Source organism: Perna viridis, chromosome 6, assembly GCF_037379345.1.
Source record: "Perna viridis isolate PV_CMFRI_1.1 ecotype Kerala chromosome 6, ASM3737934v1, whole genome shotgun sequence".
In the NCBI taxonomy this organism is placed as follows: Eukaryota; Metazoa; Mollusca; class Bivalvia; order Mytilida; family Mytilidae; genus Perna; species Perna viridis.
In genome coordinates this window covers 34,504,231-34,528,585 of record NC_142450.1, presented here as the reverse complement: position 1 = coordinate 34,528,585, position 24,355 = coordinate 34,504,231, and the positions used below count along the sequence as shown (strand labels likewise).

Here is a 24,355-nt window from a genome sequence, read left to right as displayed (position 1 = left end):
AAGGCTTTTTTCTTTTGGAACAGATCTGTCCCTTTGCCTTAAATTCGGTCAATAATAATTAATCTTAAACTGTTATTAATTGTAATAATTAAAGGCTTCAAAATAAGTATAAAAGTTATGAAAATTATCAATTCAAATTGTTTAATTTCTAAATCATTTTGAAATTACATAAAGTGAGTTCAGATTTGCGATATTATAAAATATTTTTCTCTATGCTTTCTTTGGAACATTTGGTCGCTTGACATTCGGCATCTGCCATGGCGGACATTCTATCGATTGGATGTCTAAGCGTCACCAATTGTTATCAGTGAACAACGTTCGAACCATAATTTCGTCGCTTTCGACCAATCAGATTTCAAAAACATAGCATCACGATCACATAACAACAAATCGCTAAGGCGAATTTTTCATATCACTTGTTCGTATTACACCGCAAATAAAGTGAAATCTCAGATATCTAGCCATCAAAGAAGGAGATAAAACTACCAAATCGTGGCTTCAGATAAAGAATTAAATAGGGATGCTTATTAGATACAAGCCAGCTGTAAGAACAAAAACAAAGAAAGAAGGAAATTGAAAAATATTCATTTACAAATACAAAAAAGAAAAAAAAATGGTCCATTTGATATAGTAACGATTGTATAAGTCATATGAATGTTCAATATGCTGGGATTTTGTCGCCCAGAACTGTAGTTGCTAACATGCCGAAACATCCCGCTATCATGTACCCTTGTATCTTAGGGACAACAGAACTGCTGAAAAAGAAAAAAAAAGACATGTGAAATTGACAAATAATAAATAAACATACAGATACACACACATTTAATAGTGCTAAGCGACGGCAGGTAAAACATATACATTAACACATATGGGAGTGAAAGAAAAGCATTTTCTGTGAAGATACCATTCAATAGATGGTATAACAAAAAAATGTAATAGCAGGAGGTCAATATTGCTTATCAAATATATTTGTATTACCAATCACGACCATTAAACTGTAATTTATCGTTCTTTTCTTTTTTAAATTCAATACCAGATTATGGAAGGTAAATAAAACAGGTATTTGTAAAAAAATTAGTAAAGGATTCTCCAGAAAAAATGTCACTGTACGAAAAAACCTGTCCATTGTGATGTTATTAGCGTGTAATTGAAGGATTAAATCATTTTAATACTTACGTTGCTTCCTTGGAAGTGTTGTTAACCGCATCTATATCTTGCTATTGAAATGAAATAGAACAATTTTAAACATTTGATAAATATATCTATATCTTCAATACAATGAAGAAATGTTTTAGTTGTTGAGCTTGGTATACGAAATAACCTGGTTTGCGGCAATTTACACTTATGATAGAGTGTGAACTGACTCAAACTAGGTTATTTTGTACAACATAAAATTAGAAACATTCACTATCATTCAATTTATAACGGAATTCAAATATTAATATTGAGAATAAATGTTATTTTGAATCACGAAATGGTTGACGTTAAAGACGTCAGCGTGCAAAAGCAATCTATACAAAATTGATTCCAATTCTTACTGAATTATATATATATATATATATATATATATATATATATATATATATATATATATATATATATATATATATATATATATATATATATATATATATATGATGAGCCTAACCCATATGATCTCTAGTCAGTGAAATACGACATGCAGCTGTCTTGGGCTTTTGAACAAATTAAAGACGTTAGCCCCTTTATTCATATGCTATAATGCGGTTTATTTGACTCTTACGTACCATTGTTTTGAGTCCGAGTAGCTCATTTGCTTTTGTTGCTTTGTGTGTATGATTTAAGTTACTTTATGTTCCTTGTTTTGTATGTCTGTTTTTTTCATGTCTGGTCTTTGTCCCTGGATCGCGTTCTTTTGATTACCGCTATAACCTTGGTTCCGTTGATTGCTCTTTCGACAACCAGATTAACGACGGTTAAACCAAGTTAAAAAGGATAGCGTTTTGGTACTGTAATGTTTTTTCTCTTACCATGGCTTATTGATTATTTAATTGATAATTTGTGTATTGTACATTCTATCATACATTGCTTTCAAATAATGGTACGTAATAAAATCAACGATTTAATGTAGAATTTGAAAACAATTATTCTGGTTTTTGAAAATGTCTACTTCAAAGTTAATCTAACTCACACGGTAATTTGGCAAATATTTTTTTTGGTAGTTACTAGTCATACAAAAAGAGTAAAATTATTCATATCTTTCACATCTTAAGATAATACAAGAGAAAAGTTTATACCTTTGAGGGAATAAATGCGCTGAATTCATCATCAGGAGCGGGTTTCTCCGAAAACTTTATTGTGCGATTTATAAAGATATCCGATGGCTCAACAAAACGTTTGGTTGACGATTGAAAATATCTACCACTGCTCCTAGCAAGCCTTTCACGACTGTTACTGTATCTTTTAAATCTTACTTTATCATCCTGATTTAATTGTTTATATGGATTTATTTGCAGGCGACGACTTTGACTGTAACGCCCAGTTTCCCTCCGTCTGTGTTGCCTGTCATTTAAGGATAATCGTCTTCGGAAAGCATTTTCTCTTGAAGTTCGAGAACGTGTTTGTATTTCATTTGATCCCTTCTTCATCCTGTGCATTCTGTTTTGTCCCCTTTTTAGTTGACTTGACTGACGTCTTTTTAACAAAAGTCGACTCACACGTCTTTGTTTATAAACTTTTGTACGTTTTACGCTTTGTAAATTGATGGTATTTAGCCTTTGGTACCTTTCTTGCTGGTTTTTCTTTCCTCTTCGAGCATTATTAAAGCGCATATTTGACAACGGTTGTCTGAAAATCTTACCTCGGTTAGTAGAAGAGTTTTGAACATGTTCCCTTTTCTTCTCTTTTATTTTAAAGCGTCTGTGTTCCCTCGTCCGTTTTATTTGCAAATCACTCCTCGTTGAATATCTATCCGATACAGCTATTCGTCTGCGTATATCATTTCTTTTTTCATCCAATATTCGTCTTGTTGAGCGAATCCTACCATTTCGTGTTGTTCTCCGTACTTTTCTGGCACCAATGTATCGAATTTCAAATCTTACTGTTCTTCTTGTGTCCGTTCTAATTACCATCGATCTTTGGGTTGATATCCGTGTTAATTTTTCTACTTTTCGTCTTGTTGGAGACATTTCAATTTTAGACGTCATAGAACGTATATCTGTACTTTTTCTAAAACTCGTTCTCTGATGGACTCTTCTAGATCTGGTAAACCTCCTAGCTGCTATTTTGTTTTGAGTCATCGGAATTGCATCATTTGAATAAGGTTCTAATATTGGACCTTTGCGTTTAGAGGAACAGATTTCTCCCGAGTGGTATTGGACATTCCACGCCTTACTTGCGTCTACGTTGGTGAGACAGGCGGTGTGGTTTTGTGTTTCAGGGAGAATATACTGAACCGTGCTACAGAATGTATGTTCAGAACTTATCCCTTGTAGTAAAACTAATGACGATGAAGCCAAAAGGACAAAGAAATGGATTGTTTTCCTCATATTTACTATTAAATAAAAGAAAAAAAAGTGACATGCTGCTGTCCTACATGATACTTAATCTATAGATTATTGAGAAACAATAAGGAAACATCAAACTCTCTTTATGTGGTACAACAATACTTTTCTTTAACATTATTAATGTCCCATGCTGTTCTATTTTAATTCAATTTGAATTCGACATTTTATGAGCAATGCCATGGGTGCTTTTAGAAAAGAATTGCATGCTTACCCTTCCGGTGAATCTGATGCGGGTTACTCATTTATTGTTAAGTTTCTGTTTTTATCTACATAATTAGTTTGTGTTTTTGTGGTGTTTTATGTGTTTAGTCTTTGTTGCCACATAAACCATCAATGTTATGCTAAAACCAAGAAGTATGGAAAACAGACTGTGATGCACAGCGCAAAGTATATACGAATACGACCAATTCTTAATTACATATAACATAGGTGTTCCGGGCAATACATTTCACTATCATAATTTGAGTGAAACACAATTTTCATACTTGGTTTCAAAATTCTCTAAAATAAAATACATAGACGAACTTACAAAACAAAATTTTACAAGAAAAAAATAATAATGATAAAATGAAATAAAACAAAATATAGATGAAAAACAACAAGGTATAAAGGTAAAAAAAGAAAAGAATTACTTACTTGTAACGTACTTCTCAGTTGAATTATTTTGTCCTTAGTGTTATAAAGAAAGTGAGTTTTTCATTTTATAGTTTTGAATCGTTTATCGCATTTCAGGTTGACTAATCAAACAGATAGACTCATTTTTATTACATTTATCGCCGAAAGTTTTTTTGGAGAAATTCAATTTCCAAATGACACCACGCAGAAAATTTATAATTCGTTTCTCGGTTGAACTAGATTAGAAATGGTTTCTTTGTCACATTGCTTTGGATGTTATCTAAGATATATAATGAAGTGAGATATGTGAACTCTTTTTCAGTAACGTTAAACGCTTATATGACGAATGAATTATATGATCAATGAATTAATGGCGCTATGAAAACAACAAATTTTAAGTAGCACTCCAGCTTAGGATCATGCAAAATGTGATTCATGGGTAAAAAGCCTACATATTTCTATTTTTGATATTTTGTCTGAAATTTCATAGTAAACAGAAATTAACATTCAGTTTTTCATATAACCCATGCTCTTAGGAGATAAAAGTTGTATAGAATGCACTGTAGATTTCAAAATTAAGGGACATAACTCTGTAAATGACGCTTAAATACAATAGAATATGCTGGATTTTAAATGTTAATTATCTTCTAAGAGCAGGCAGATTTGAATGAATAATTACACATTTTATAGTATAGACCCATAAAACAACTTAATTATAAATTATAAAAATAAAAAATATGTAACCTTTTTTAGGGTGTATCACATTTTTCAGATTTTGCATGATTCTTCCAAAGACAGCTACTTAAGATCCATTCTATGAATATGAAATATGTAATCAACGCTTCCAGAATGTAATTATCGTATAATGAATTTTTATTACCAAATTAAAACTACTACCAGTTAAAAGGGGTGTATACGGTTTTACTAAACTACTGGCCTGTTTTACTGGGAAAGTACTTTTATTCATCTGTACCATTATTCGTGTTATAAGAAAAAAATATCATACAAATGAATGGGACATTTCTTTTTCAACTGGGACCAAATTTCGTGGTTTATCAAACCCATGAGAACCACGAAAATTTGTATCCAACGAACTATGGTTCTTTCATAGTAGTTATTTGATGAATATTTTAGCGCACCACGTAAAAAATCACAGAAACTCCAATTTATCATTTCTTACCACGGGCTCGGCCACGGAGTTTCCGTGATTCATTTCGATTCTAATAGGACAATAACGGTACTTTTTTTACATTTTGGTGACGTATCACGATAACTTCAGACCCGCCATATTCGTTTATTTTTACTGTACACTTTACGCTAGCTATCTCAGTTAAAATTGTCGCTAATGAAACTTTGCTTCGTATTTTGTATAATGAAGGAAAAGGCGAATTAACGAGGTTAGATATGGAAATAGTCGTTTGCATTATAAGATCACAGTGTTCATACATGGACAGGTACAATGTTTATTCAATGACGATTGTTATTGTTTGGTTTCATACATGATGGCGCACGTGGCACGTGAGGAATGCCACCGAGTATGTGTGTAAAGGAGTTTTACGGAATGTAATATAATTTTTGTAAACATAGCGTTTAATATTTTTATTAAATATGAATTTGATGTTCGGAATGTAACGTGTGTTTGTTTACATGATTAAGGTGGACAGTAATTTACACGCACACACATAAGCCATGCCAAATAAGTCGCATGCAGCTCGTATAGGGTTTGTAAGTCCTTCCTGAAATTCCGATGTAGAACGTATCGAAATCCGACAACCCAACCTATCTGCATCTTATTGTGTACTTCCGGGTTTTCATAACGCTACATTGCCATGCAAAATCTTCTATTCTATGATTTTCTTCACATTTTTATGATGTAAAACATGATATTGTGTAATTTTAATCGGTAATTTTACACTAAACGATGTTTTGCTTTAACTGTTTGCTTAAATAATCAGATTCCCATTGGTGCTTTCCAATACATTATATTTAGCTAAAATAAACATATTTTATAACGCACTTAACAGGAATGCTTGCATACACATTTTATTCCTGATATCGAGATTAATAAATCGTTAAAAACGGTAATCTTCAATATACAATATAAGCCTTTGAGATTTATATCATTATTCAATAGATGCAAGTTCATATTTTAAGTCACTCTTTGTGTACTGTTCAAAAAATTTTGTTTCACTTGCAGTATTTAATGTTTATTTTATATAGTTGTTTTAAAACGTGTATAACGTTTACACAACTTTGTAATGTAATTCAGACCGAATATATTTAAATAGGTGGTTGACCTCAATGTAGAGTAATATTGGCGAAGATCTTGAACTATATAATTTTGGTTGTTCAAATAAAGATTGACGTCAAATCACATGCATAGTACTCTTGTAACATACAATAATATACATAGTTATACTTACAAAGAAAATGAATGATAGAAAAAATCTACTGACATTTAACAAGTAATTTCTAAATCAAAATTATTGTTTTGTCATAGTGACATATCCATATTTATTATTGCACTTTTAAGGTCACCTCATTCCTATGCGTTTGTTAGGCTAAAATCTTCACTGACAGAACATATTCTTATCTTTAATGTTCATGTCATCGACACAAGGTCAATAGGTCAGATCTAGAAAGTCTATTAGTAAACATGAACGGAATAGTCTTCTGTGCTTTGGTTCTAATTATTGGTAAGCAATAGATAATTTTACTTCAGCCACAAGGCTTTAGCATTGGTGTAATCAATGAATTGAACAATGCAGAAAATGGAATTAATACTGATTGAACACTTCGTTAAGTTTATCTAATCATTTTATCGAATGGAATTCGAGGTGCAATGATTGAGGTATCACAAATATGGACAATCGAACAGAAGTAAAAAGTCACAATTTGGATGTTCGGCATTTACATTTTTGTCTAATCTTGCTTTTTGAATATCGACACGCGATACTTTACTGTAACTGGTAAATGTAAACACATAGCATGTAATTAGCACACATCATGATTCCTTGTAGGTTATCTTGATGACTTGTAAATGTATTAAGCTTCTTTGGTCCTGTCCCGAGTTTCTTTGTTTGGCTTTAGTCTCTTATCAAATTTCTACTTAGAACTTAAAAAAAGGCCATTTGTTCTTCTGATTTTACTTTAAAAGCATTTAAGAGCTTATGTTTTTATACACAGGTGCAGGGTTTCTTGATGCGGCATCAAAGTGTCCTAAAGACTGGGCAGAATACAAAGGAGAATGTTTGTTCTTCAGTTATGACAGACGAAATTGGATATCAGCGCAGGTAAAAATTGTCATTATATCAGCACTTTTGTCCATCATGCATAAATTATGTAAAAATAATTTCTGTACTTTAAAGTATGACTACTATTCTTTATTGTAAACAAAATGAGGTTGGTGCTTCTGTAGTAAAAAGAATACTTCTTTACAATGATCATGTAGAAAAATGTATAAAACAAATAGTAATTCGTAGATATAGAGTACATTTACTACACTACTAAGTATGAAACTAGAATTCCAAAATTAAATCACTTTATTACAACAACAGGCTGGTACCCAAGATAATTCAATCGATAAAACTGATTCTATTTAAATCTTTGATATAAAAAAAATAATATTGTAGCAATACTGCAGAGGCAAACAGGCATACCTAGCAACAGATGATGCAACAGATAAACACAACTTCATTAGACAGATTCTCAGCGTATTAGATGGTATAGTAGTCGATCATTTGCCCCTGTTTTTTAAAGGAAAATTATATAAAAATACTGTTGTAAGCTCTAAGATTATTAAAAGGGGTCTGTACATTTTGTTTAATATAAAGGTAAATAGCTCTTAAGCTCGAAAAGGCTGAAAACAAGTTTACTTAAATAGATTTTCCTTATTCTAGTATTGTTTCATTGAAATAATTATTATTTTCAGGTGAAAGAATCAAAAACTTCTTCATTGGAGCATCGGACCAAGTGTTTGAGGGTCAATGGCGATGGCTAGAGACCGGGATACCTCTTAAAGGATACAGTGCATGGGCTCCAGGAAAACCGGACCCAAACGCTACACTTGCTATGAATAAGAACTGTCTAGCCTATGTATGGGTAGATGATGATATATTTTGGTCTGATTGGGACTGTAATGACAGAAATGAACACTTCATATGTGAAAAACAGTAAGTACATCATTAATAGTGAATTGAAGTAAATGAACACCACATATCAGTTAAAGATACGAAACAGAGCACACCCATTGATTACTGAGTTTACATGTATATATTTATAGAGGAACAGAAGAAAATATAATAAAGTTTGTAAGGCAACAAAGTTTATAAAGTAGCAGTTATTACTATCTTTCAAGGACGTCTTATATCACACACCACTTTTTACTTTTTACAGCTTAATTCTGCTTGATAAAAGTTTCAGACTAAATAAAATGTATATCTTAAGGTATCATTCATTGTACGTCAGTTGTAAGGAAGTCTATTCTCTACCTTTAACGATTTAGAACTTAGATTTGTGTAGTACGGTTGTTATAAGGGGATAAACTACCCATTCCTTTGTACACGGGGTGGTTAACTGGAATGAATAAATTGGGAATATATTGATGCAATTTGAGAAAAAAAGCTAAATGATATAAATGAGACGTTTAAACCACAAACAGATATACACATATTAAAATGCTATATTTTTCAGGGCTGTCGATTTTCAAAATACAACACAGATTATTGGATGAATGATGTAGTGCATATAATTATTGCTCAATAAATAATATTTCATTAGTTTTTTTCCAATATTGCTTTTCATCTACCGAACAATTTTATATCGACCTACCAGGATTAAACAATAAGACTAGACTAGTCTTCAAATTAATATCAGGTAATAATAAATAACGTTAAACTTGCCTATAGATGGGCACTTAACGTCATCTGATGTCTACAGTCTGTAAACAACATCAAAACACTGCTTTGATGCCTCGAAAACCTTAAACTTTACCCGTCTCTGCTTGAACGTTAAGGAGGTAGACCTAGGGTAAGGGACACAACTCGTACAAATCATCGAAACGTTTGTATTCAGCATTTTACATCAATCTCTTGTAAGCATCAAAGTAACTTGGATTGATTTTATTCTGTTTCAAAGGAAAGCTTGAAAGGCTTTGGTGAAATTGAATATGATACAAACATATCACTGATTTCAAGAGTAATGTCCCTTACCCTAGGTCTACCTCCTTAAACCAATCACAAAATTGTATTAAGAGGGGTAAAAAACAACATAACACAAAATTATTAAAGAGTAATCAAGGGAACCAAGGTTATAGCGGTAATCTAAACAATGTAATCCAGGGACAAAGACTAGACATGGAAAACAGACATACACAACAAAGAACATAAAGAACATAATCATACATACCAAGTAACAAAAGCAAATGAGCAACTCGGACTTCACTAAAACTGGGAGCATGGACCAGGTGCACCGGTAGGGTAAACGTCCTCTGCTTTTTTAGAAACACCCGCCGAGTTGCTCATCAAAAGTCAAGTCCGGGGTAGACAAACGAGGAAAGGAAAACCATGACCCGATGAATAAATCAGTTTTCATGGTGCAGATGGATACACCATAACGATCCACGAGTTCATGATGACGACCATAAAACTTCTGTAGTGATGACTTCAATCTTGTAGCAACATAACCCATTTCCAGAAGCCTATTTTTTTGAGTTCTAGCGCGATACAAAAAGTCTGCGTAGTTTCGGCAAGCTCTGGCATATCGTATGAGTTGTGATATGAACACTCCGTACGCAGGTGCCGAAAGGATGTTGTCACAGATGAAAGGAAAGTTGACAATTCTGAATGAAAAGTCATCACATTTGTCGTAAACTTTGGTCAATAGTTTTCCTTTACCATCGATTTCTAAGTGTAGGTCAAGATATGAGGCTGACTTCGCAGTGTCTGTAGTATCCTTTATCTCAAGTTCTTTTGGGTAGATGCGATGTATCAAATCCCCGAAATTAGGATCGTTTAAAGATAATATGTCATCTATATAGCGGAAACTGAAATTGAAGGATCTAGGCAAACGATATTATTTCTTTCTGATCAGATCAGCTATAAAGTTAACGTCTTAAGAGTAAAGGAATAGGTCAGCAAGTAAAGGAGCACAGTTTGTTCCCATTGGAATGCCGTCCGTTTGTTGGAAAACACGTCCACCACACTGGACAAATATGTTGTCGATTAAAAATTGCAGCATTTTTTAAACATCTTCCTTTGTATATTTGGAAGATGATTTGGAATTATTTCTTACAAAGTATGAGGAATCTCTACAAGAACTATATATTTGTATCTAGGTGTACCATCTTTTTTTGGGAAAAAACAATGATGTATAATGTTTTTAAGTCGGGATTTTAACTGAGTATGGGGTATAGAAGTATACAGTGTTGAAAAATCATAGGTTTTAATGCTATTATATTCAGATAATAGACTTGAACTGATTGTCTTCAAAAGATCTTTGGAATTTTTCAGGATTCACATTGAATTAATACCTCTACGGGAGTAACAAGTGTTGTAGTAGGACTGCACGCCCTCTTTGACAGTTTGGTGGTACATTTTGCAGATCCAGCTATGAAACATTGTTTGTATGGATTCTTGTGGAATTTATGAAGCCAGTACATAGACGGTAAATCACAATCATCGTCCTTGGTAGAGAGACCAGAAGAGTATAGCACAGATTTATGGTTTTCCACAATCTCTTCTTTGGAGAGTGTGGTAGCAGTATAGGTCTTATCGCTGCTATTATTTTCTACGTCTACCTCTGATAATGAACATTAGATGTAAAACGTTTTTCAGACAAAAACAATGTTGTTTTGGGCTTTGTCTGCTGGTATGACAACATATTTTTCATGTATAGTAGACAATGTTTTTGCTACATCGGGGTCTGTGAAAACTGATGTAGCCTTGTCACTCATTGACCTACTTAAAAACTTTCATTCGTTTCAAAATTAAAGACCTCACGGCCTTTAACCACTCTGACAGAGAATCAATGTCTTCTTGTTCTCGTTTTATCCATTTTCTTGCATAGTCCTCGACGGCATCCATAAGAACTTTAAAGTTATAATTCCAATTTATGGAGCGTGGTTCACGGTACTTGGGACCTTTAGAAAGGATATTACGCAAAATTCGTTTTCGATAATGGTTAAATCTCCCGTAACGACGTGACCAGAAGGACCATATTTGAATGGGGAAGTTTTGCAAGAACAGTCAGGTGGTTAAGCCTTGAAGTCCTCAATCTCGAGGTTCTGCAATAGCCTTTTATATTTGAAAATTTTGGATGCAATGGATGAAGTATAGGAATATGAAATAATTGGCATGGATTTGTCTTTGAAATATGGGGGAACGTTTTTGTGATGGAAGTTGTTAGCCAAACTAATTGCATCTATACCTTTGTTGACAAACGATAATGGAAGAAATGAACGTTTTTCTTCATCTTGACATTTCACACAAACTTGTTTAAGGAGTCTGTGGAAACCAATATCCAAAATGATGGCAACAAGTCTGTATAATGATGAGGTAGGGTCAGAGACAGGAGTGTCAAGACTTGTTTTGTAAAGGGGGTGTAGTAGAGTGAGAGGTATAGAATAAAGTTTGGTTCTAATGTGATGAAGTCCAAGAGGTTTTTGTATGAAAGGAAGGAGACCATCTATGGAGACATCATGTAACTTAAGTGACGTATAGTGGCGATAAAATTGACTATTTGATATTACAGTTAAAGCACTTTTAGCTGTATTATTGTAACGATTTTTGTTCTGAATTACACGAAAAGGCTTTTAATCGACATAACGGTGCATAAAAAGTGAAATTTCAAATTTCAGTTTGTTATCTATAGAATTTTTAACCTGAATTGAATAAAACATAATGAAAAATACTAAAAGTGTTCTTTTAACAGAAAACAAAAGCATAATTTTTAATTTAACATTAAGTGAATACAAATGTGACAATACCATTTGACCCACATTGCATCTTTGTTGACAGAGTCATATGTCCTACTGTATCACAATCTGTTAATAGTGTTAAAATCTGTTGAATTTGTGCTGTTATACGTTCACTCTATTATCAATATAGCGGGACAATCTTAATTTGATATTTAACGTATAGTTTACTAATTGAAATAGTGAAATCTTCGTATTTTCTGTGTTCCCTTAACAATATTTGCTTTGTTAACATATTGTAAAAACATGAAGCACCTCGGAGTTAAAAGTTTTATCATGTCGACTAAAGAAATGTTATATTTAACCGCTTTTCTTGTATCTATACAGTTTCTATGATTCTTAAAAGTAAGCTTTATTCGTTAAAAATCAAAACTGTGGTTTATAAGATAAACTAGAAACTATTTCACTGGGGACAAACGGACAAACAGACGAACATCATGCTACCTTAAAGTTCTCTCAGACTATGTATTTTTTCATTTTTGTTCCGGTCAGGTCTCAACAGTTACTAACATAAATGACAAATTCTCTGCTCTGATTTAAAACAATTAATTCATATATTCATGTGACTGCTATTGCTATCATCATCTAATGACAACGCGAGGTCTTTTCTTGCTTTCATTTTATATAGTCATGAAAAGTCTGTATATAATATTTGATCTGTTTAATTGAATTATCATTTCGACCAAAGGAAATTAATATTATGCATCGCTAAAACTCGGGTTTTTAGTTGGATAGGAAAGACCTTAATAAGATAAGTATAATAAATGTTTCGTAAGCGGTCGTATATTTGTACTATTAAAGTTGTAGTACATGTATTTATGTATTTACTGGGTGAATAATCAGTACCTAGCACTTTTGTTGGCCTTTTCTTATCAGATGATAAGGTTTACATCACATGTATTCGTTTGTATTTACATGCTTGAAATTATGGCATTTCGATCGTCCATTTTACTTATCATTTGTGGTAAGTTTCAACATTTTATGTAGGTATAAATCAAGTGTTCATTATATGGTATTTTGTCTTTATGATATTACGTCTTAATGATACTTTGTTTTTACGATAGTCTGTCATTTCGATACTTTGTATGATACTTTTCATTATCATGAAGTGATTGGAATCATGGGAATTCAAATTGGTCTTCTCCCAGCCAGAAATAATAAATGTTCTTCATAGATGCGATGCCTGCTATTAAGAAAGGAGAAAATAGCACTGCTTTTATTGTTGGAGTTCTTTTAAGACATTATCTAAGTCAAACAATCGATATGTTATGTCTTAGGATGGAGAACATGACGTATGGAAATAGTCAGCCTTTTAACTTTGTCGATCAAAGATTTAACTTAGGCAAATAAATTTTTTGACTTTGCTGAAGAGTTGATTCAGAGTAGTTATCCGATATTGCGAATCTGTTGATCGTTTTCGAGAGGAAAATCTATCGGAGAATGTCTCATTTCAACTTGCAAAGAGAAACCTTTCTAAATAAGTGACCACAATTTCGTATATCATCAAAGACTTTTCCCATTGTGGAGAACAGATCCTAGAGGAAATATTATCAGGAAAATGTGTTTAAGTCCAGCGATGGCGATTAAGGTATTCTTTTCATCGTATAGACTCTGCTGGATCGGATCAAACTTGTAAAGGTAGACTGCAGAGACCTATAACGTTATAAGCATGCAATCATCCTTTAATTCGTAAAGGAGGCAAATTTCAAATTATCGTCTGTTCTTTGCACCTTGTGCTCACAAAGATATTCGACAACTTATTGCACTGCTACTTTAAAAAATAAGTCCATTTGGAGTATTGCATTACATCAAATATTGTCAAAATGTGACGTTACCACTCCAAAACCAGTCCACTGGAACTATGGTAACTTCTAATCTGGCAGTGAATATCTCATTTTGTCTATATGGTATATATAGACATAGACGTTTTAATCCTATATCCTTGTGGGACATCTCTATAGACCGTCTACGGTCGACCATGAAACAACCGCTAGCTATAGGTGTTTATCAAATTTGCATGAAACCATACCCGTATCTCAGCATTAATTAAACTCATTTTATGAGGAATGTTTGGCTGAATCCGGAACTGACCCACATTCGCTAAGATATAAATTGGTTCCTGGATATTGGCAATCACAGACAATTCAGACACGTTGGCATAACCGAAAATTAGCAAGAGCGACATTCATTCTTAAAAGTCAGTTTTGCTAACAAAGGTCTATAAACCTTTACTTGGCAATATCTTAAATCATAAAAATGTTCTTATGTTCAAAACCAAGGACGGCATAATTAGTGATCGCATGTCTACGCTTACGTCATATTTCTGTAGGAGATGATAATATGGCTCTCTCAGCTATTTATTGGAAATCGAAGCTTCTCAAGTGTCCTTATCAACAGAGGTATATTGCTAGGTTTTTCAAGTGCACGACTAAACCATATCAAAACTCCCTACAACTTTACTTTCGGCAGTTAGTGAAGGACTTTTGCTGTCCAGTGATAAAGCCTACTCTACAAGTGACTTGTATCAGATATGAATTTTGAAGAATTCAAACGACCTATAAGAGTGTGATTCTTCCGGAACCTTTTGTAGCAGTATACAACCTTTTGACCTTCGTGAATATTTTTACACCATTTATTCTGGGGCTTTTTACAGCTCGCTTTTTGAAACGGGTTTAGCAGATCATTGAAGATCTTGAGGTGACTTATAAAAGTTATTTTATTAGTTTCTTGGCTTTTATGGATGACCGTCTCATTGGCAATCATACCTAATCTTCTACTTTTATATTTTGATTTTTTTCTTCGCAATCGAACTCACAAATGCATTTATACAAAGCAGGAAATTAGAAGATATAGTTATCTAGACTAAGGTAAGAAAATGCTTATATCGTTTGAAAAACACACACTGGTTGACTATTGACAAAACCTTACGACAAATGTGATGACTTTTCATTGAGAATTGTCTGTCTACTTTCCCTTCATTTGTAGCAACATTCTTTCAGACCTGTGTATGGAGTGTTCATATCACAACTCATACGTTATGCCAGAGCTTGTCGAAGCTACGCAGACTTTTTATATCGGCTAGAATTCTGTCAAATAGGCTTCTGGAACAGGGCTATGTTGCTACAAGATTGAAGTCATCACTACAGAAGTTTTATGGTCTTCATCATGAATAGTGGATCGTCATGGTGTGTCCATCTGCACCATGAAAACTGATTTATTCAACGTGTCATAGTTTTCCCTTCCTCGTTTGTCTACCCCGGACTTGACTTGTTATGAGCAACTCGGCGGGTGTTTCTAAAAAAGCAGAGGACACTTACCCTACCGGTACACCTTGTCTATGCTCCCAGTTTTTAGTGAAGTCCCAGTTGCTCATTTGCCTTTGTTTCTATGTATGTCTGATTTTAATAATTTCATGTTCTTTGTTGTGTATGTCTGTTTTCCATGTCTGGGTTTTGTCCCTGGATTTTGATTACCGTTATAACCTTGGTATCATGGATTATTCTTTCTAAAAAAAAGTAATCCGAGTATAATTTTGTTACTATACTGGAATTTGTTGCCGACAACATACCTGTCGAATGTGGGGGACATGTATTCAAGCAGATCTTCAGGATACCTATGGTAACAAATTGTGTCCCACTTTTGATCCACCTGTTCCTTACTTTCATAAAGACGAGTTACAAGGGCTCGTACACAAAAAGAGAATCAAGTAGCCCCGTCTTCAATTTCAGTTTAAGTTATTTAGATGACGTATTATCTCGGAATCATCTAATTTTTCATAATTATTTCATTTAATCAACCCAAATGAACTTAAAAGTATAGAAACAACTGATACTCATTCGTCTGTCTTATACCTAAAATTGAATTTTAACATAGATAAAACAGGGCGTTTGAAATCGATACTTTAAGCTAAGCTTGTCGTAAAAAGCGACTGAATAGTGCTCAGAAACCTAGCCGGGGCAACTGGGATGTGTGTCCCAGGTGGTGGAATGGGGTACCCCTGGCGTGTTACATGCTGGGGTTGTCAGGCTATAATACGGAAAACCTGACCGCAAACCATAGTGATGCACCGTGTTGGGAAAGATGTCACGTTTCTCGCACTTGAAAGAACCCTGCTGTGGTATTCGATGGGAGTAGGAACCTTTACGCTCTGCCACAGGAGGCTAAATTGCCTGACCCTACCCATCCCTCCCTTTTTCTTGTGGCAATCAAAATTTGTCGACCCTATTATCCTTGTGTCCCATCCCTTTTTTCATTTCATCATTATCACTTTATGCTCATTTTATCATCCCTTTCATGTTCATCGCCTGAATATAGCTGAAATATTGCTGCTCGGGCGATAAACCCCAACAAACAAACAAAAACATCATATATAGGCTATGGAGTATACAATTCACAGCTGATACTTTCGAGCCTTTGATCTGTACTCAGACTTTCTTCGTTGAGCTCGGATATTATCAAATAAACATTTCAATCAAGGGTATGTTCAGTCTATCAATATCATGCAATATCATCACTGCAGAAGTTTTACGATCGACATCACAATTTGATCGACCGATATGAAGTTAAAATCTTTCAGATGAGACAAAATATCTTCAATTAGATTCGACGTATTACCAGATTGATTGTTTACCGAGTTTGACACCTACTAGACGGAGTAAAGTGGCTCTATTGACACAAGTCACAATGGCTAGGTCTCATGATTCACTACGGTTCTCACTCGAGAGTGAGTTGAAATTATCCAAAGAGTTGATTGTTTTTGGAGTTTCATTGAAATTAATATGCCTATGTCTGAAGAGTAAAGGTTTATTTTATCCTTTACCAGAAATGGATGTGTTTTGATATCATTTTTTTCTAATAATGGCAGCCTTTGATACATGTACAAAAATGACTGTGCTCATGTATCAATGCCATGACCTTTAACTTTTCAAACGCTTCAAATCAAACGCTTTTTATTTTGAAAATTACTTTATACATAATTTAAAAAAAAATGATCCTCAGATATGTCATATTTTCGAATATTCATACGCAGGTCTGGCTAATGTAAATATTAATAATTTTGATAAAACTCATTTTATCATTTTTTGGAAACATTTATTCTATCGTGTTTAGTGTTAAGAGAGATATACAATTATTTAGTTTTGAAATCTTCAAGTAAATTTTTACCCTATTGTAGAGAACACCATTAGCCATAGTATACATTTATTTTAGTAAAGCACACTTGAGTCGTTTATCAGGTTATTATCTCATGATTAAATAACCATAGGCCATATATAATATAGATAGACGTGTTGGTTTTTTTTACCATGTGTATTTGAATATTCAATGGGTTGAAGAAATGAAGGCTAATATTTTATGAATAAGCATGTTTATTTATGTATGTACATGACATGACATGTATTTTCATTTTTATTCATATTTGCCATATCAATTTTTACAAGATTTGCAAGGTAGAAATTATTATAAAATATAATTATCACAAGTCACAAATATTGAAGTAGATACCACTTGTGTCCACTTGTTGTCTGCTGCAAACCATGGTCACCATGGCATGTGTTTAGTCCTTTCACAGTTGAATGATCCATTGTTGAACGGCTTTTACGCATATTTGTTGTAGTTTTGTAAACATCAAACTCTGTAGTTGTTTGTTGCTTTCTTTGAATAAGTTGTCATACGAGTCTCGATATGTTTTCCCAATAAATCATGGGAATAGGGAACGTACACAGTAAATACCAGCATCTTCTGGTCTTATGAATGAACCGGGTGACATGCGCACTGCGCCACATATAGAATCTCGCAATCTCAGAAGTCAATTTTTCAATAAAAACTGATTCGAGAGTTGTCAAGTCTTTTTAAAGTAATAACGTTCATACACATAGTATTTAGGAACAAAGTATCATGTATTTCGCTGATTTTCCTCACAGTAATTGGTGATATTTGTCATTTTTGTTCACCGGTTCTGAACACTCGTACTTTCGTTTTCAAGTTACACTTCCGGTTGCGCAATGTATGTTACGCATAGTAGAATTGTACTTTAAGATTAAAATATAAAACAAATGTGTTTTGCACCATAGAATGTTTTTATTGTTAAAATAATGTACAATTAGAATATTATTGTATTTTTATAAATTCTTATTAAAATATTTGTGAACTTGTTGGAAGTGAACGTTTTTCCAACAACGCACGTCTTCCAACAAGTGACGTAATTACGCTAAAAAATTTAGTCTTGCTGAAACTTTTGGCTGTAAACTTTAGTATTTTTTTTTAGAGAGCTATATTTTTAAAGAATGAGTATTTATTTTTACTTCAAATATATTTGTTTGTTAATCTTTTAAGAGAAAAGTCAAGGATAATGGTAAATTAGAAATTTTGGTTTATTATAATTATAGTTAAATTCTGAACTTTCGCAGGCAAAGCTTAAGTTAAATATCAACTTCATAGAACTTTGCCATTCATCGGTTTAATTTTTTTAAATAGGAATAAATATGAGATATTTGGATTTAAGGGAGTTTTCTTGAGGCAAGAAACTATTTTAAAAATGTATTCGTATTGGAGGACAATATTTGTACAGATAAACTTTTCATTGTACAACCTCAACGAGGAGTTGAGAAGTACTATTGGTTAAATGAATTGGTGATAAACCAGTCATTTAAATTATATTACAGTCAGAATAAGGTTTTCTGACAACTCTTACCAAATCAAAAATTGTTTTTCTAAATTAATAATTTTTAGCAGGACTCAACTCAGATATTTTCCTATTCATATTTTTTTAATTTTATTGTAATTTCATGGGTAAGGAACCTATGATTATTCATTGTCCTATCTTTAAGTATTGAAGATATATTTTGGTACTACAATGGATTCTTGCCACATGTACTAAATATAATATAAAAAGTGAATGAGTGAATACTCATGATATGTTGTTAGTATAGATTTATTCACCTATACAAACCATTGTTGTTACAAAATAAAATGAATTTCACTAGATCTCAGTTACTGTAAATCCAAGGCCAACAACCCCAATATAGTGAGTGTCTGCATTTCAGTCTCATATATATATATAAAATAACTAGTAGCACCCCTAGCCGCTACACTATATTAATTTGATCGCATGTTTTATTGCTTTGAGATAATAATTGTAATATTTTTACCGTAGCATATCAATAATGCAATAGAAACATTACTGAATTGTTTCTAACTGGAGTTGCTTCCTATGGACTACCATTGCCTGTCCGATAAGAAAAAAAGCATAGGCATGGGTAATGTGTCCGTCGCAATTTTGTTTTTAGATCAGAATAATAATGGAAGTACATGTACATTTTCTAGTCCAAGCAAACGCAAGTTCGGAACTGTGAAGTTACGAAAAGATGTTATTAAGATAGTTTTGCCTTATTTCTAAGCTCTAAGTCTATCATACGGAAGAAATATTGGCTCACTTGACTCGCTTGATCAAATTGCTCCGCATTATGTTTGCATATAGGAAAACGTAATAGAAGGTTGTAAGCGTAGGCAAATCTAAAAATACGATTTACAAAAGCGTCACCAATCAGTATGTTGATATCTGGTTTATACCAAAAAGTCTAGTTGGTGCTTATCTTTACAAGGACACATAATAAAAGGTTAGCCTGGCAACGATGGGCGACCAGCTTTTGATGCAATTAACATCTTACAGAGAATTGTAGACTTATCCTTAGACATTAGTTCTCTAAAACAGGAAACACGTTTTGGAATAGACTATTTCATTAACTATCTTGATGCTGTTATAGCCACGATTAACACTGACTTGCCGTCAAATTTTAGAGACGCATATACACGTATGGTCTTTCCGTAAAGGGTATATTTGATGACATATTTGCAATCTTCCATGACTTCTTTTGATTTTCGTTAAAATCTTGGTTCCTTTGATTACTCTTTTGTTACACTTCCATAGTCACTCAATTTGTTGCTAAAGATATGTATCTCTCATTTTAGTTGTCTTTGAAAAGTTTAAAGATACTGATGTTTTATCCTGTTTTCATAACCAGACATATTATAATCCTTGATCCAAAGAACAAGGTATAATAAATAAATAAATATCTGTATCAAGACAAATTTTTCTCGAGGAATTCTAAATTTGCTTACCATACAATTTCTTAATGTCTGTCCCTAGCTATAGTCTGGCATTTGTTCGACTTGTTATGTTTTCAATTTCATTTTAATTCCATGTTGTTGCCAATTTTATTTTTATTAATTATTTTGCTGAATCAGTACACAAAAGGTTTTATGTTTATTTGGATTGACTGCAGCCCACTTTGGTAGGAGAGTATTTTTTGTGTCCCATTAAAAGGCAGTGGATCACCTTGGGTAACTTTGACACAATTTTCGTTTCAGTGGGACAAACTATAAGTAACGCCATAATTGTTCGTACAATTTTAGCATATTAAAGAGGCAGACCTAGGGTAAGGGACATGACTCTTGAAATCAGTGATATGTTTGTATCATATTCAATTTCAACAAAGCCTATCAAGCTTCATTTGACGCAGAATGAAATAAATACATGTTACTTTGATACTTATATGAGGTTGATGTCAAATGCTGAATACAAACGTTCCAATGATACGTAAGAGTTGTGTCCCTGTCTACCTCCTTAATTTCCCATCATAAAATCACCTCATGAAAATGACAAACTATCACAAAAACAAAGAATTATAGACAAAATATCATTGAGACATATCATAAGAATAAACCATCATAATGAAGAAATACGCATGACAAACCATATGAGAAAGTGCAAATATTTCTTAAGTTAAATATTACTACAGGTTTAGTGTATTGTGCATCGATATGTCCAAAAGACTGGGCAGAAATTGGTCGAGATTGTCTGATGTTTAGTTATGACAAAAAAACTTGGAATGATGCACAGGTATGTATGTATGTATATGAAAATATATCTATTGTGCTTAATTTAACCCTGGAAGACTGTAAGAAAACTGGTGACAGAAAACTATAAAAATATTTTGGTCTGAGAATATTCATAATATCCATGCAAATACTATCTCTAAGCAAAGTAGTGAAATTTAAAAACATATCAACAGTTGAAAATGTACTTGTTGTAAACTAGTTATTTTCAAGTATCGAGGCACATATATTTCTGTTTCATATTTTGCGAAATCGGTTGAAATCTTTAGTTACTACAATAAATATTTAACAACTGAACAGAAAACTGCAATGGAAATGCAAATATCAAATATCATAATTCATCCAATTTTTGTAGGACTCATGCAGAAAGTTATCAGCTATTCTTGCAACGGATGATTCACAGACGAAACATACATTCATTAGACAGGTTCTTAGCGTTCTAGATGGTACTTAATTTGAAAATGAAAATAAAACCAGCATATTCTTTACACAACACAATTCAAAAAAAAAAAAAAATAAAATAAAAAAAAAACCAAAAAAAAAACCATCCTTTAGTATTTGAGAAAATATGTTCTTTTGTAGTATTATTGATTATTTTGATAACAATCAATCTGACAAAACACACCAAAGACAGCAAAGACAAGGTACACCAGTAGAGTATGTAATTTATAAATACAACATCAAATAGTCCTGCTACATCTATCTGAGACAACCAATCTTTAGCTCACCTTTCAAATACATCAAACTCCATGCAGCGGCAGACATTCGTTATCACTTTTACTACCCGCTGCAGACAGGCCTTTCGAAATTCTCGCGTTATTAAAATCACACGTCGTTAATCAATCGGATAACGTTGCGTAAAATCACATACTTTTTTTTAGATATTGCAAGATTCTTGCATTTTTTGAGAGGGCTGGCTGCATCGTCTAGAGTGAGTATGGAACGCCAGATGCTGTTCGGAGCTTGCAAAACATGTTCTAAATTAAGAAGATGGGATATGTAAACATACACCAGCATTTCTTTTTAATATGTATTAATGATTACCTATGAATGGATTGATCAATTTTCATTGTTAGCATTGCACTTTCGATAGTGATAGCTTACATAACTAGAATTTCAATGATCTTACATAACTCCACAGGACTAAGCAACAATAAGCACACTTATTTTGTTCTTAAAAACTGTTTTATTTAAAAAATTAAAAGATCAACTAATTTCAGGTGCTAGAATAAAGAACTTTTTCATTGGAGGAAATGATCGAATTTTCGAGGGTCAATGGCGATGGCTAAAAACTGGCTTGCCTATAGGTACAAAGTTTACAGCATGGGCACCAGACAAGCCGTCCAGTAACGCCACCGTGGCACAAAATAATAACTGCATGATGCTAACCTGGGTCCAGGACGATATATTCTGGTCAGATTGGGACTGCAATGACCGATCGTCTCATTACATTTGTGAAAGGCCGTAAGTTATGAGAAATTTCATAATCGACGAGCTAAAGTTGTAGATTTTGTTTCTTTTAATTTTTCAAAATGAAAATTAGAAGTGATTCGGCATCTATGCTATCTGAAACTCTAGCTATTGTCTTTCTATACTGTTAATAATTGTCAAGGGTGAACAACGTTAGAAATGTAAAACGTCCTTTTCGACCGATGGAATTTTATAGACAATGTGTTAAATTCATACAACAACCAATCACCCCTTTCTTTTTCAGCCAATAAGTTTATGAGAAATCTAGAGACAAGAACTATTTTTTTTACACCGGTCAGGCGGTTTGAAAATTTATAAATATTAAGAGAATATATTTTTCAATCTCAAATTTAAAAAAAAATAAATATGGGTTTGTAATTCAGGGCATCTTTCAAATATTTCTCAAGTAAATCATATATATTCCTTTATGTGCCCATTAGAAATATTCAATCGATATCATACATTCCAAGATTTAAATTTGTCATTTGGTTGTTGCACCGTTGAGGTAAAATTATATAGACTGCGTATGAAATAGACTCTACCATATCCTCTACCATTGATATTGGCTAAATTCTGTATAGATTGGCACTTAACCATCTAACGTTTTACCTATAACCTAGTCAAAATACCCAATATGGAGCTATATCCCTTTGCCATACAATTTTTATTGGTGCTGAAAAGTTTGCAGAGAGTTCAAAATGAAAGAACTCTCTATCATAGGAGTCTTATAGTTCCAACACGAAAACAATGGAGAGAGAGAGAGAGCAAAAAAAAAAAAAAACAAAAAAAAAAAAAAAAAAAAGAAACAAACAAACAAAAAAACAAACAAAAAACAAAAAACAAACAAAAAAAGGATAAATAGAGTCACAAAAGTGCCCCGGATTCCATTTAACAAAGCGTAATTTAGTCTAGGAACAAAATTTATGGGCAAAGTTTACAAGAAAAATTTCAACATATGTCATTTCATGTTTTGAAAAGTAAATATTTGTCAAATGTCTTTCATTTGTTTTGGACCACCACTATAAAAAATATGACAAAAGCGCATGTTTTTGACTAACCATTTGATTCGTGTAAAACCAGTAAATAAAAATCATATGGTAATAGTATAACTTCAATTGGATTTCAGATATGGAAATGTATGGTTTCGTTTGGTTTCCAAAACATATGATTTTATGTATTAAAAAAAATACAAAAAGACATTTATCTGCCATACAGGTCATAAACATATGTTTCCGTATCGTGTAAAACATATGAAAACATATATTGCATTTTTGTTCGTTTGTTTTATTAACAAAAACATACGGTTTAACAATGTAATACATCTTTTTTACTATTGGTTCTTTCATTCTATTTTTTGATGATAATTGAAATGCAAAGAGTTTTTAGATATATTGTTATTGTAAAAAATATTCAAATACACAGACAACACATTTCGAAGAAAAACATAACGACCTGTCACAAAAAAGTATATCTTAATTATTCAAGAAATGTTTCTAATTTGAACAGGTTATTGAGTATAATCTGTTTAAAAATTAGAATCATTCCTTATCCTTTATTATCCAATGAATGACAATCAAAATATTATCATTTGTTTGGTAATGAAAACGATACCTTGTTCCCGGAGTTAATGACTTCAGAGCTACAAACCAGATTATACAAAATAACCTGGTATGCTCAAAGAGAACTAACTAAGTAGAAAGCGTGTTACAAATCAAATTGAAGTTTGTTTGTATGTCCTTATATTTTAATGTGTATTTTTTCAGAATCAGTTCCTTCACCGGACCACCCCCTGTTGTGGGCTGAATTTTTCAAATAATTTATACAAATAAAACGTAACAGGTTTTGTCAGCAGTACTTT

The 24,355-nt window shown here is 32.8% G+C and overlaps 3 protein-coding genes across 5 annotated transcripts; 2 read left to right on the top strand and 1 right to left on the bottom strand.

The window, feature by feature from the left end:
* Positions 1-569: 569 nt before the first annotated feature.
* Positions 570-6,722, bottom strand: LOC148614678 (uncharacterized). Of its 3 annotated transcripts, none has more exons than XM_088588950.1 (4): positions 6,584-6,722; positions 2,277-3,532; positions 1,177-1,217; positions 570-755 (listed from the first exon to the last, which is right to left on the bottom strand). In XM_088588950.1, the coding sequence occupies exons 2-4, from the start codon at positions 3,525-3,527 to the stop codon at positions 659-661; spliced, it is 1,389 nt and encodes a 462-aa protein (XP_088445076.1). In that variant the 5' UTR covers positions 3,528-3,532; positions 6,584-6,722; the 3' UTR covers positions 570-658. The 3 variants fall into 3 exon arrangements, with proteins under 3 accessions (XP_088445076.1, XP_088445078.1, XP_088445077.1); XM_088588952.1 differs by having other exon boundaries at positions 570-752; XM_088588951.1 differs by lacking the exon at positions 6,584-6,722 and adding an exon at positions 4,182-4,255.
* Positions 6,700-8,938, top strand: LOC148614677 (perlucin-like). The gene is made up of 5 exons (XM_088588953.1): positions 6,700-6,856; positions 7,347-7,453; positions 7,793-7,883; positions 8,092-8,332; positions 8,853-8,938. Exons 1-5 carry the CDS (start codon positions 6,817-6,819, stop codon positions 8,890-8,892), a joined length of 519 nt encoding a protein of 172 aa, XP_088445079.1. The 5' UTR covers positions 6,700-6,816; the 3' UTR covers positions 8,893-8,938.
* A 4,035-nt stretch (positions 8,939-12,973) lies between these two features.
* Positions 12,974-24,345, top strand: LOC148614676 (C-type lectin domain family 4 member D-like). The gene is made up of 5 exons (XM_088588948.1): positions 12,974-13,096; positions 20,931-21,031; positions 21,383-21,473; positions 22,248-22,491; positions 24,261-24,345. Exons 1-5 carry the CDS (start codon positions 13,009-13,011, stop codon positions 24,298-24,300), a joined length of 564 nt encoding a protein of 187 aa, XP_088445074.1. The 5' UTR covers positions 12,974-13,008; the 3' UTR covers positions 24,301-24,345.
* Positions 24,346-24,355: the final 10 nt, after the last annotated feature.